Raw genomic sequence first — 15,237 nt, forward strand, 5'->3', positions numbered from 1 at the left:
CTGAGGCTGGTGACTCGGATAAATTTAGCCTCAGAAGCAGAGGTGACTCTTGGTCTTCCTTTCCTGCGGCAGTCCTCATGTGAGCCAGTTTCTTTGTAGCGCTTGGTGGTTTTTGCAACTGCACTTGGGGACACTTTCAAAGTTTTCCCAATTTTTCGGACTGACTGACCTTCATTTCTTAAAGTAATGATGGCCACTCGTTGTTCTTTACTTAGCTGCTTTTTTCTTGCCATAATACAAATTCTAACAGTCTATTCAGTAGGACTATCAGCTGTGTATCCACCAGACTTCTGCACAACACAACTGATGGTCCCAACCCCATTTATAAGGCAAGAAATCCCACTTATTAAACCTGACAGGGCACACCTGTGAGGTGAAAACCATTTCCGGTGACTACCTCTTGAAGCTCATCAAGAGAATGCCAAGAGTGTGCAAAGCAGTCATCAAAGCAAAAGGTGGCTACTTTGAAGAACCTAGAATATAAGACATATTTTCAGTTGTTTCACACATTTTTGTTAAGTATATAATTCCACATGTGTTAATTCATAGTTTTGATGCCTTCAGTGTGAATGTACAATTTTCAAAGTCATGAAAATACAGAAAAATCTTTAAATGAGAAGGTGTGTCCAAACTTTTGGTCTGTACTGTATATATATATACATATATAAATCTATAGCTATATATAGATATATTTATATACATTTAGATATATCTATGTGTATCTATCGATATATATGGTGTATATATCTATAGACATAAATCTATCTATCTATATATATATACATTGCTCAAAAAAAAAAAGGGAACACTTAAACAACAGAATATAACTCCTAGTGAATCAAACTTCTGTGAAATCAAACTGTCCACTTAGGAAGCAACACTGATTGACAATCAATTTCACATGCTGTTGTGCAAATGGAATAGAAAATAGATGGAAATTATTGGCAATTATCAAGACACCCTCAATAAAGGAGTCGATCTGCAGGTGGAGACCACAGAGCACATTTCAGTACCAATGCTTTCTGGCTGATGTTTTGGTCACTTTTGAATGATGGTGGTGCTTTCACACTCGAGGTAGCATAAGACGGACTTTACAACCCACAGAAGTTGCTCAGGTAGTGCAGCTCATCCAGGATCCAGTGGAGGCCACACACAAATTTATTAAACAATGGAGGCCTGGATTTGGAGTCACCCCCAAAATTAAAGTGGAAAAACACACTACAGGCTGATCCAACTTTGATGTAATGTCCTTAAAACAAGTCAAAATGAGGCTCAGTATTGTGTGTGGCCTCCACGTGCCTGTATGACCTCCCTACAATGCCTGGGCATGCTCCTGATAAGGTTGCGGATGGTTGTAGCTCCCCGAGGGTTCGGCCGCTACAGGGGTATTGCACCTCTGCCAGAGGTGTGATATTCCACTCCCAGGTAAGGATGGAGTATGGACCAGGGCTCAGGTAGCTGCATACAGCACACACACCCCATTTCCGAGGGACAGTTCAACGGTGCTCCCATTAGACAGTAATGCAGGCACGACAGACCATGTCCCTGGCTGGAGTGGGGAGGGGGGAGGAAAACCCGGTGACGTAGGAGCAGGAGGTGACGGTTCCTGAGCGTAGATAGGAGCTCATTGGTTGCTGGTCACCTGGGCTCATGCTTTAGAGGGAAGTATAAAAGGTGGGCAACATCTTAGGTGCAAAAAGAGGGAGAGTGAGAGCAGAGTCTGTTTAGTCAGAGGAGAAGACAGGGAGCAGAGGCTCTGTAGGAGCTCTGCTCAGGAGTGGGCCTAGAGAAAAGGCCGAGAAAGGAACAGGAGAAGAAGGAACAGGAGAAGAAGGAACAGGAGAAGAAGGAACAGAAAAGGAGGAGGAGAGATAGAGAAATAGAAGGGCTCAGGAACAAGAAGGTGGAAGGGACCCTAAGAACCCATGAGAATACCGGGTGAAGGGTCAGGCAGATTAAGGGTACCGGATCCCAAGTTGGTGGAGGAGAAACTACCCTCAGCCAAAGACCGGAGGTCGTGATCATTTATTGGTGCGACACCTCATCAAACCTGCTAGGAAGGCACCATATAGGACAGCGGGGAACGGGGCCCACGTTTACCCGCGCAGATCCGCGGCAGCTGGACAAAAGTGGGTCACTGGTGAGGCAGGCCAGAGAGAGGACAAAAGGGGGTCCTGAGCCAGACTTCTGAACTGCCTGGGAGTTGACCGAGCCCCACACCTGGTGGACGCAGCATGGCTCGGGCGGTCACTACCTGTACAGAAGTGACCCGGAGCACATGAACTGTGAGTAAGAGACATTGGATTGCAGTATGTTGTCTGTGTACTTTCTCGCTTCTCCAGCACTACCGGTACTGGGACTCCCTGCACCATCACCCCCATCATCCATTGCACAACCCTGGGGCTACACTCTTCCCGTGGGGAGTAAAACAACCTCAGCTGCGTACACCATCAGCCTCAGGGGATTACCTTGCAGCGGCGGTTCATAATAACCGCAATCCACGGGTGGCGTAGTCGGACAACATGAACAGCACATAGCAGACTACCATTGGTCTGACCACCCTGAGCCACGGAACCGGGTCACCACCACTACCCCCACCGTTTTCCCGATTGCCCGGCTCCAAGTGCCCCACGGCTCAGGGGGCGAGTCATGGTCTCCTGTGGGATCTCCTCCCAGACCTGGACTAAAGCATCCGCCAACTCCTGGACAGTCTGTGGTGCAACGTGACATTGGTGGATGGAGCAAGACATGATGTCCCAGATGTGCTTAATCGGATTCAGGTCTGGGGAACGGGCGGGCCAGTCCATAGCTTCAATGCCTTCATCTTGCAGGAACCACTGACACACTCCAGCCACATGAGGTCTGGCATTGTCCTGCATTAGGAGGAACCCAGGGCCAACCGCACCAGCATATGGTCTCACAAAGGGTCTGAGGATGTGATCTCGATACCTAATGGCAGTCAGGCTACCTCTGGCGAGCACATGGAGGGCTGTGCGGCCCTCCAAAGAAATACCACCCCACACCATTACTGACCCACTGTCAAACCGGTCATGCTGAAGGATGTTGCAGGTAGCAGATCGCTCTCCAAGCCGTCTCCAGACTCTGTCACGTCTGTACATGTGCTCAGTGTGAACCTGCTTTCATCTGTGAAGAGCACAGTGGTGACTTTGCCAATCCTGGTGTTCTGTGGCAAATGCCAAGCGTCCTGCACGGTGTTGGGCTGTGAGCACATCCCCCATCTGTGGACGTCGGGCCCTCATACCACCCTCATGGAGTCGGTTTCTAACCGTTTGTGCAGACACATGCACATTTGTGGCCTGCTGGAGGTCATTTTGCAGGGCTCTGGCAGTGCTCCTCCTCTTCCTCCTTGCACAAAGGAGGAGCTAACGGTGCTGCTGCTGGGTTGTTGCCCTCCTATGGCCCCCTCCACATCTCCTGGTATCAGCTCCATGCTCTGGACACTGTGCTGAAAGACACAGCTACTCTTCTTGCCACAGCTCGCATTGATGTGCCATCCTGGATGAGCTGCACTACATGAGCAACTTCTGTGGGTTGTACTGTAGACACCGCCTCATGCTACTGTACCTCTAGGGGTGAGAGTAATGGCAAAATGAAAAAGTGACCAAAACAACAGCCAAAAAGGATGAGAACAGAGAAATGGTCTGTGGTCACCACCTGCAGAACCACTCCTTTATAGGGGGTATCTTGCTAATTGCCTATCACTTCTACCAGTTGTCTGTTCCATTTGCACATCAGCAGGAGAAATTGATTCACAATCAGTGTTGCTTCATAACTGGACAGGTAGACTTCACAGAAGTGTTATTGACTTGGAGTTGTTTAAGTGTTCCCTTTATTTTTTTGAGCAGTGTATATATAGATATATAGATATATATCTATACATATATTTCTAGGTTCCAATCCATCTTGAAATGTTGTCCTTTTCTAAAAAAAAAAAAAAAAAATGTTATAGCAACAGGTTAACAAAAAATGTTTCATCAGGTGAAAAATTAAATGTAAAAATAAATTGTAATGACTTTAGTGACTTGTAGACAGGGGTTTGCACAATAAACTAGTATAAGGTGTCATTAGTGTGTGGATAAGTCAGTATGGATTGGATTGACCTGCCAGTCTCACAATGATTGACATCCAGCACTAGATCAGCACCATGGAGCTGTCCACCTAATGACTCAGTCCTGGGGCTGATGGCTGGAGGTCGGGGTAGCATTGATCTCTTTATCACACTTTTGCACTAGGGGCTGGTGATAAATCATGGTGATAACTATACATTTCCAGGACACCTCTGAGCACAGTGCACCAAGAAAAACGTCAACTTTTTAATTCCTATCAAGTTGATCAGTTTAATCTCAGCTGAAGCAGTAATGATCTGTGCAGTGACAGGAGTATAGACAGTGACGTGATGCACTGGGGGCTGCGCTGATGACGCGGCTCCTCTCCGTGCGCACAGCGATGCGCTCTTCCACCTGGCTACACTATAAAAGCGCACGGCTTCCAGCGCAGCGCAGGAGCTCACGCCAGAAGAAGCCGCTGGTGGGATCATCGTCAGCACTGCGTCCTATCCAAAGTCAGTGGAGCCTGTGCCATGCTGAGCCCCAGCTCATGTAAGAGGCAGCTGGCTATGCAGAAAGTCAGTGAAGACACAGCACAGACCAGGTGCCACCAGCACAGCATCAGGGGGCATTCCACCTGCGGGCTGCTCCTTCTCATCGTCTTAATATCCTGGACAAGCATCTGTGAAGGTAATGATCACACCTGGCAACAAGTGCCTTCATGTCTTAGAGGTACAGAGTGTTCTGCATTTCATTATTGCATTGTCTGCCATATAAATCACAGACAGTCCACATCTTCTGTGGAACTACAAGTCTCAGCGTACCCTTGCCAGCCTGCACTATGTAACCTGCTGAAGTTTGCTGACACTTGTAGGCACAGAAGTCTGGATGAAGGGCTTTGATGCAGCAGATCTGACCATGTGCCAGACAGGACAAGCAAACTTTATAGAGTTTATCATTTGGGTTTTGAAGTGACCAGAATTTGAGTAACAACTGTAAATGAGACATGTGCATCTGCTGTGGCACTACAAATCTCAGGATGCTCTGACAGCAGACACGTTATTTGTAGTGGCAGAGCAGCACTGCTATGTCCTCAATTAGTATGTTTAGATATTCTCCAAGCCAAGTGGAACTACATTTCTCAGCATGCTCATATCTGTATTTATCAGGTATTTCTGCAGTGTAGAGCTGGGCAGCTCATAGATGGTGTTTGAAACTGGGATTTTACATACTTTTACATAGATTATGGAATAAGACAGTATCTGAAGGGGTTCACTGGACTCCTCTCATCATCATCAGTTACATAGATAATATTATACTGCTTCTTGTTAAGTCACTTGTTGCCAGATTGCCAACACCCCCAGTAATGCCCTCTGCTAAATGTCAACCCATAGTGTCTGACTAGTCAGACTGGAGTCAACATGCCATCTGTCAGGTGCCCTGCATGTTTCCCACTGACTTTCCTGACATTGCGCAACCTACTGACCTCTCAATCGACACATGGAGAACTCCGCTTTCCTGTCTGTTCTCATAATTTGGTTTTCTCCAAATACTGCTCATTAAAATGCCATGCATCAGAGAAAGTAGGAACTGACAGCTGGGTAAAATGAGATTATTAGAGGCCAGCACTATGTGGACTGGAGCAGAAAAAAAAAAAAATTACATATATATTAAAAATATATATTTTCATAAAATGTTATATATTTTATAGTATATATATTATAACATATATAACATTTTATAAAAATATATTTTAACAAAAATCTAAATATATATTTTATATATATATATATATATAACATTTTTATTTATTTATATATATAATGTGCGGCGGAATTTAACAGAAACTTATGTTTTAGTCATTTCATTCATACTGACACACAATTATATTTAGATATATGTTTATGCTTTATCTTAAAATAAATAAAAATGGTCCTGACATATATATGTATATAAATATACATACACATATATATGTAATTATACTATTTGTACCATGTGTGTCAATATTGGTAGCAGTTGCAAGACAAATTTATTTCTCTTTAGGTGAATTGTTAGAAATTCCGATGTAGCAGATCTGCTTTGCGGCTATAATAATTCTACGGTATATTTAAAAAAAAATTCTCTCTGCTGCATCAGTTTTTGTTTTTATTGATCTCGGTATGTTGGAATAATTGGTTAATGGTAAAAGTTCCTAGTAATATGGAGCAGTATTGCCCAGGTCATGCTACTGTACTCGTCTCAATGTAATTTCCCCAATTGAGTTATACTGGACTGAATTAAGAAGCACTAAATTGCCTTTTATATGAATTACCATAGTAAATTCATTACAAGGAAATAAGGGCTAAACTTGAGAGGACAATATTATATTAGCATTGGACAATTTAGATGATACATGAATATGTAGAGGTTTAAAGTTCATGGTTACAAAATGATACATAATACACAAAGAAAAGAAAATATTTTATTGTATTACTTCTAGGTTTAAGAAGAACAGTCAACAGGTCCTGTGTATGTGACTTTGCAATATGCCCAATATAGAAAGCAAATATGGGCTTCTTATAGAAGTCTGATGTTCAAAATGTGTTGTTCAGTATATTGCTTTGTTAAGACGCAAAGTAATGGAAGCCCAGGATCGGGCATAACTGTAATAAATGTTTGGACATCCGGATCATTGCATGGCGAAGCAGATGAAGAGTTTAAGGTTACACTCAATCCTGGGCAGTGGTTTTCCTTATTGGGAGAATAGATGGTTCCCTAACCTGTGGCACTGTCAAATAAGGTCTATGGGTTAGGGAAAAATTGGGCAATCTTATAGAAGATTGGGAAAGAGTCAAGCAAAAAACTGAATGTGGCTGCTTGACAAATATGTAATAAATGTCAGAGAAGGAAAAAAAATACTTAAAGGGAATCTGTCAGCAGGTTTTTGCTACATAATCTGAGGACAGCATGAGGTAGGAGTTAAAACACTGAATTCAAGGATGTGTCACTTATCAGGCTGTGTTATGTTGTTTACTTACAATGAAGGTTTTATCACTAGGACATTATCCTTGACCTGACTAGCTGCCTTGTGCAAAGTCGTCCAACTCCGTCCCCTCCTGTGATAAGCAGATCTGTGTCTATAGACAATGTACATAGAGAGCCTGGTGTGGGCATGGTTAGCTTTCTGAGCTCTGCTAAATGCTGCTTCGGAAAAACTCTGATTGCATCACAACTGCTGCACCCAGTAACCTAAGTGATACATCGTTGGAATCAGAGTTTATTTTCCTACATTACACCACTCTCAGATGAGGTAGCAAAAACCTGGTGACAGTTTCCCTTTAAATGTTTTTACTTACATGCTTGGAAGAGAGAGCTGTGTATACAGGACAAATCAGTCAAAGGAAGGTAATACGAATACATACCGTTATAAAATGTTTCCAGTGCATAAATGACATGGACAGATCACTGTGCCTGGCAAAATCAGTTCTATATCACATTTTCTAAAAAAGTTGAGGTTGGCTTTAACTTCAGAAGTACTGAATCTTCCAGAATTATATACATGATGTTGGACGAACTATGGAGCAAACATTTCATTAGATGCAAATTATGTCTAGTTTCTATAATCTTTCAAGCTTTAACAACTGATACTTAAATGTATAGTTGGTGCCTTCCCCACGGGACCCATGATTGTGATCGCACACTGCTGCTCCCCATTGTTTGATAGGAGCCGCGCCTGTGTGTTACTTTACATATAGGGAGCTGGAACGTGAAAAGCTAAATTATCAGCAGCAAGTGATGGCATGTGTTCACAGCATCACCCAGAATGTAGATGGAAACAGCATCTTTATATACAGTATCTGCAATATTTCACTTTTTTTATTTTGGAAAGGAGACAGTACAGTTAATAAAATATCAGATGTTAGAGTCTAGCGAAGATTGGACATCTTACATAATGTTTTCATCTTCAGCCTTATATTGATAGAATTTATTTAGCATACTTAATACAACGTCTTCAGACATTATTTCCTTTGCAGCAATATAATAAAATGTTCAAACATGACCGATCGTTCATCTTTTCTTCATATGATTTTATGATGATCCCAAATAAAAATATAATGAATAGATCTCACTTTAGAGCAAAAGTCTGTTTTCTAAGACAAGGAGGTTATAAAGTAATAAAGCAGGTTGCATTTACCAATAAATATTTGTGATTCCTACAGCATTTTCCATAAATCAAGATATGAAAAAGAGCTACATCAAAAATTACAGATATGTTACTAGTCACATAATGTATAGGAGTTGGCAATACTTCATAAGGAAAGGCACCTTTTCATCTTTACAAATGCTCTAGAAATGCTGAACTGGTGGGTATATGGCACTAACATATTATGAGTAGTGATGAGCGAGCACTAAAATGCTCGGGTGCTCGATGCTCGGGTCGAGCACATTGGAATACTCGGGTGCTCGACCCGAGCAACGAGCCCAATGTAAGTCTATGGGAAACTCAAGCATTTTTCAGGAGGCTCCCCCCGACGGTCTGCAGAGGGCCTAACAATTGCCCAAATCGATGGGAACAGTGCTCAAATGACATGGCGACAGCATGGGGAAGACCCCTGGAAGCATTTCTGACTCCCAGGTCACTTCTGTCAACAACGTTGTCAGAGGTATTATGCCACTTTTACGGACATAAAACATACCAAAGCGAAACCAAAATGTATTTTCCTGGGAAATATGTTAAGGAACATCCTTTCCAGGGTAATGACTTGTATATAAAGCAAAATAAATAACCGAAAACAAAAATGCTCCTCCACACCTTAGGCTATGTTCACACAGCATTTTTGATGCGTTTTTTCACTTTTGCAATGCTTTCAGCCGTGACAAATGCATTCACCAGGAAATGTCATTTTAACATTTTGCAACCTTATCTGGCCATGTGGTGTGTGAGATATCATCAGACACATCGTGTTTCATTTATGAAGAAGGGACTCTGAAAGTCACAAAGCCTATTTTTATAGGGCCATCAGGCGGCCTTTATTATTCTTAAAGGGCCAGCAGTCGGCCCTCACTATTCTTAGAGAGCCATCAACCGGCTATGTTTTATTGCTCCCATTACTAAAGAGTGGGTCTCCAATACTGTTATTGCGTATGCAGTGAGTGACAGGGCTGCCCAAAATTTGGATGCACCCCAATACCACTTTGAAAATTTGGGCGCACCCCAACACCCCTTTCAAGAGACTTAGAGGAGGGCCTCCTGAAAACAATGTTCCCATTATTAGGAAGTGGGTCTCCCATTGTGTTTGCCTATGCAATGAATGCAAGGGCTGCCAAAAATTGGGAGGCACTTCAATGCCACTTGGAAGAGACATGGAGGTCAAAGGGCCTCCTCAAAGTTATGTTCCCATTATTAGGAAGTGGGTCTCCCATAGTGCTGGCCTATGCAGTGAATGCAAGGGTTGCCAAAAATTTGGAGGCACTTCAATGCCCCTTGGAAGAGACATGAAGGTCAGAGGGCCTCCTCAAAACAAGGTTCCCATTATTAGGAAGTGGGTCTCCCATAGTGCTGGCCTATGCAGTGAATGCAAGGGTAGCCAAAAATTTGGAGGCACTCCAATGCCCCTTGGAAGAGACGTGGAGGTCAGAGGGCCTCCTGAAAACAATGTTCCCATTATTAGGAAGTGGGTCTCCCATTGTGTTTGCCTATGCAGTGAATGCAAGGGCTGCAAAAAATTGGGAGGCACTCCAATGCCCCTTGGAAGAGACGTGGAGGAGGGCCTCATAAAAAAATGTTCCCATTATTCGGAAGTGGGTCTCCCAATGTGTTTGCCTATGCAGTGAATGCAAGGGTTGCCAAAAATTGGGAGGCACTCCAATGCCCCTTGGAAGAGACGTGGAGGAGGGCCTCATAAAAAAATGTTCCCATTAGAAAGGAGCGGGCCTCCTATACTTGTAATGCCCATGCACCAAGTGTATGGGCTGACAAACATTTACCCCTGGGGGTATACATGAACATAATGTATAAAAAAAAAATTTTACGGGCATCATAAACACCCTTTCAAAAAATTATGTGGGTGTTGCATCACAGACCACGGTCACCCTGGTGATATGGTGGTGGAGGATGAGGAGAAGGAGGAGAACAAGAGCAAATAGCCAAAATCAGGAAGCGTATACCCAAGTCTGGGTGTGAAAAGGTGCATGGGAATACACCTCCCAAGAAAAGACACTGGATTTGAGTTTATGTAATGCTGCTATCATTCGGTGGTGTTGAGAAGTCTGGCCCAATCCAGCCGTTGTTCATTTTTATAACAGTCAGCCTGTCAGCATTTTCAGCTGACAGGCGGATGCGCTTATCAGTTATAATTCTACCAGCGGCACTAAAAACCCGCTCTGATAAAACGCTGGCGGCAGGGCAGGCCAGGACCTCCAAGGCATAGAAAGCCAGTTCATTCCACGTATCCAGCTTGGATACCCAATAATTATAAGGCTCAGAGGAATCACGGAGGACGTTGGTACGGTCTGCAAGGTACTCCCTCAGCATCTTCCCAAACATTGCACTCCTTGTGAGAGTACCCCGCGCATCAGGGCTTGTGCGATGGGAGGTGCTGGGAAAATTCTCCCAGAACTTTGACAGTGTTCCACTGCCTCTGCTGGATTGAAGTTGTGTCTCTCTCGCCTGTACTCCTTGGTTGTCCAACGAAGTGTGACCTCTGCCACCAACGTTTTCATATGGGAATTTTTTTAATAGTTCCGCAACAAGGGCCTTCTGGTACAGCCCCATTTTTGCAGACCTGTCCGCCTATAATAATAATAAGAGATATAAAGTTCTCCTTGCAGCGTGGGTCTAGAAGTGTCACCAACCAGTAATTACTGTCACCCAAAATTTTGAGAACGCGAGGGTCATGGGAAAGGCAGCATAACATAAACTCAGCCATGCATGCCAGACTACTAACAGGCAAGACTTCCATGTCCTCACCAAGAGGATGACTGACCATGCTCTCCTCCTCCTCCCCCTCTCTGTCCTCTGGCCATCCACGCTGAACAGTATGACAGCTGTGCAGGTAGTACCATCTATAGCGCATGAAACTAGCTCCTGTTCTTCCTCCTCCTCTTCCTCATTGTCCCCCAATCCACGTTGGGATGAGATGAAGCTGGGCTGTGTGTAATCACCCTGTATGGTTCCTTGCTCCATCTCATCGTGCTCCGCCTGCAATGCATCCTCTTTGATTATGAGCAGAGAGCATTTCAGAAGACAGAGAAGCGGGATGGTGATGCTAATCATGGCGTCATTGCCGCTCACTATCTTGGTGGAGTCCTCAAAGTTTTGGAGGATGGTACATATGTCTGACATCCATGTCCACTCCTGAGGTCTTATGTGTGGAGTCTGAGATGAATACCGACGGACTTGTTGATGCTGGTACTCAACAACTGCCTTCTTCTGCTCACAGATCCTTCCCAACATCTGCAGTGTAGAGTTCCAATGCGTGGGGACATCGCACAACAGTCTTTGAGCCGGAAGCTACAAATCCTGCTGAATCACGGCAAGGGTGGCGGAAGCTGTAGGTGACTTTCTAAAATGGGCACACAGGTGGCGTACTTTAACAAGCAGATCCGGCAGCTCCGGGTAGGATTTGAGAAACCGCTGAACCACGAGGTTAAGCAAATGGGCCAGGCATGGTACGTGTGTGAGCTCGCCTCGCCTCAAAGCCGCCACCAGGTTCCGGCCATTGTCACACACGACCATGCGGTGTGAGCCACAGACCTGCCTGCTCTTTCAGAGCTGTCCACAACTCTTCAGCATTGTGTGGTTTGTCACCTGAGCATATTAGCTTCAGCACAGCCTGTTGCCGCTTGGCCGAGGCAGTGCTGCAGTGCTTCCAGCTTGTGACTGATGTGGTCATTTTGGAGATGGAGGCTGAAGAGGAGGAAGAGGTGCAGGAGCTGTTGACCGTGGGGGCAACCCTGATTGACCTAGGGCATGCAATCCTTGGCATCGGGAGGACGTGTTCCGTCCCAAGGTCCGACTGGGTCCCGGCTTCCACTATGTTAACCCAGTGTGCCATCAGCGAGATGTACCGTCCCTGCCCACAAGCACTTGTCCACGTGTGCGTGGTTAGGTGGACTTTCCCAGTAACTGTGTTGTTGAGAGCACGGCTAATGTTTTGGGACACGTGCTTGTGTAATGCAGGGACGGCACACCGGAGAGAAATAGTGGCGGCTGGGGATCGAGTACCGAGGGACGGACGCCGTCATCAGGTTGCGGAATGCTTCGGTCTCCACGAGCCTAAAAGGCAACATTTCGAGCGCAAGCAGTTGTAAAATGTGAGAATTTAGTAGTGTGGCCTGTGGGGCGTTGGCTGCGTATTTGTGCTTGCGTTCCAAGGACTGGGGTATGGACAACTGAACGCTGCGCTGGGACAACGACGTGGCCGTGCTTCCTGATGCTGCAACTTGAGAGTGTGCAACGACAGGTGCAATGCAGGAGGTATCTTCGCATGCACCATGGACAGGGGATTGGCTTGCATGCACAACAGCGGAAGAAGCAATGGTGCCACCCGAGACACTGTTCCTGGACCCTGGGGTTCAGCCCACAAAGTCGGGTGCTTTGCTATCATTTGCCTGATCATGCTGGTGGTGGTCAGGCTGCTAGTTTTGCCACCCCTGCTGATGCTGGCCTGGCAGGTGGTGCAAATGGCCTTTTTGGGGTTATCGGCAGAGTCTTTAGAAAACAACTAGACTCAGGAAGACCTAACAGTTGTACTGGCAACTTCCTTCATGTTGGTGTTACGGGGAACGGTTGCTTGCCTTCTGTCTGCGGCCACCACACTGCTTCTTCCTGCCTGTTGGGGTGCTCTGCCTCCTTCCCCCTGTGCTGCTGTCCTCGATCTGCATGTCCTCCTGCCAGGTTGGGTCAGTTACTATATCATCCACCACCTCGTCTTCCACTTCCCCACCCTGGTCCTCCTCACGACTTTCTGGCAATTGTGTCTCATAATCGTCCACCTCTTGTGACACTTTCCCACCGTCGCTTTCGTGTGACCGTGGCTGCTCAAATATTTGGGCATCACTACATGCGATCTCCTCTTGCCCCGGTTCAAGTGGACCAGACAAGAGGCCCGAATCTATAAATGGAAAAGTGAACAGCTCTTCAGAGTGTCCAAGTGTGGGATTATTTGTCTCCGGGCACTCGGCATGGTGGGAGGAAGGAGGATCAGGGTGAGGAATATGCGGTCCAGACTCACGGCTACTGAGACTTGACCGTGTGGAAGACAGGGTGGTGGTGGTGGTGGCTAAGTGACTGGAAGCATTATCCGCTATCTAACCAACAACCTTTTGACACTGCTCTGGGTTCAATAGTGGTGTGCTGCAGTCCCCTAGGAATTGGGACAGGAAGATCGGGTCGAGAAGATGTGGGTGTTTGTTGTGGCACAATTTCAGCTTGCCCACGGACTTTGGCCTCGGCCTCTGCATGCACCATCACCATCACGTCCAGTTCCCCATCCCTTGACACGTGCCTTGCCCATTTTAAATGGAGGACAATTTCTTCCACGCTCACTACAAATGACTGAATTTGGAGCGAACTTATATGTGATCCATGTGATGGAGAAACCACAATTTTAAATACCTGGCCTGTAGGTAACTATTTTGAATAGCAATCTGGTGTCAATTGCTTCACTGACACACTGAAACAAATTTTTAATGGAGGTTAGAAATGGCAGTATTTTCTGAAAATGTATATGTGATCCGTGTGACAGAGAAAACACAGTTTTAAATACCTGGCCTGTAGGTAACTATTTTGAACAGCAAACCAGTGTCAAAAACTTCGTTGACACAGTGAAAAAAAATTTGAATGGAGGCCAAAAATGGCAGTATTTTCTGAAAACGTATATGTTATTCGTGTGACGGAGAAAACACAGTTTTAAATAGCTGGATTTTTAACGCTGTAATATGGAAAGGACCTGGGTGTATTCTGCAGTGACAACAAGCAAATGGCACAGAAAATGGTGTTCTCTGGATTGCTTTTTAAGCAAATAATGAGGATTAAGATCCAAAAAAAATTATTCCTGGCCCCTGAGACCTGGGCCTTTGTCTAGAAATATCTAACAGCAGCAGAAGGCAGAACTGGAATGGAGCCTCTTGTGCTATATGCACTGCAGTCTGCCATATACACTGCCTGCCTATATACACTGCCTGCCTGATATCTCTGCAGATGGATTAGTCCTCAGAAGGACTGTTTGTTAAGATGGATATGTGTAATGAAAGTGTTTTCTCCCTACACTACCTAATACACAAGCAAATCTCTCCCTAGCTCAGCAGCACCTCTCCCTACTCTGCCTGATTCTGGAGTGACTGTGACGAGTACGGCGGCGCCAGGTCTGATATAGACCTGATGGCACTGTGCGGCCAGCCAATCACTGTAATGCCACAACCACCATGGCTGCGTCATTACAATGAGTGGCAGGCAATCCCTGCATGTTGATTGGCGCTCTAAAGAGCCCCAAACATGCAGGGAGGGGACCCGAGCATCCGCCCGAGCATCTCGCAAGTACTCGGCGAGCTCCGAACATCTCGAGTACTGAGATGCTCAGGCGAGTACCGAGTACTTGCGAGTATGCTCGCTCATCACTAATTATCAGGTATTACAAGGCTATACATAGTTTGTTAGTAGTAGTGTTGAGCCACCCCCGTAGTGTTCGAGTTCGGTTCGGTTCGTCGAACACCCGTGTGTTCGCCGAACTGTTCGTCGAACTGTTCGTCGAACACCTTCGAACACCGTTAAAACCAATGGCAGGCAAACAAAAACACATAGAAACACATAGAAAACACCTTCAAAGGTGTCCAAAAGCTGACAAACTGCTCAGAAGACATAACTAACACATGGAAAAGTGACAAGTACATATAGTCATGCGAAAATAAAAGAGGTGGAGGAGTAAAAGGAGGGGGAGACACAGATATAGGCATGTCATGCCCTTCTAAAATCCAAAAAGTGAGAAGCCGACACGGCCAGTCCGCTCCTGCCCGTGCCACCTCCGTGTCGCCGGGTTTGTGCCAGAGCCGCGGTGAACCCTGATGGCCAGCCCCCCTCTCCCAATACTGGTGCCTGTCCGCTGGTGGGTCGAGCGAGCCCCCCTGTGGTGGAGGCAGCTCTAAGCTTTTTAATTTAAATTGTCTCTCTAATTTGAATGAATACACT

At 45.5% G+C, this 15,237-nt stretch overlaps 1 protein-coding gene across 5 annotated transcripts in view; it reads left to right on the plus strand.

The window, feature by feature from the left end:
• The first annotated feature begins 4,454 nt into the window (after positions 1 to 4,454).
• Positions 4,455 to 15,237, plus strand: part of NMU (neuromedin U) — a 139,198-nt gene continuing 128,415 nt past the window's right edge. Inside the window, exon 1 of one of the 5 annotated variants that reach the window (XM_073645469.1) lies at positions 4,455 to 4,757. In XM_073645469.1, the coding sequence (XP_073501570.1) occupies positions 4,601 to 4,757 (157 nt within the window). In that variant the 5' untranslated portion in view covers positions 4,455 to 4,600. The remainder of the gene's footprint in view (positions 4,758 to 15,237) is intronic. The other 4 variants (XM_073645470.1, XM_073645468.1, XM_073645466.1 and 1 more) reach the window with 4 other exon arrangements.

The sequence above is a fragment of the Phyllobates terribilis genome, unplaced genomic scaffold, assembly GCF_046119375.1.
Source record: "Phyllobates terribilis strain yellow unplaced genomic scaffold, ASM4611937v1 Scaffold_1__5_contigs__length_1240528914, whole genome shotgun sequence".
Taxonomy (NCBI): domain Eukaryota; kingdom Metazoa; phylum Chordata; class Amphibia; order Anura; family Dendrobatidae; genus Phyllobates; species Phyllobates terribilis.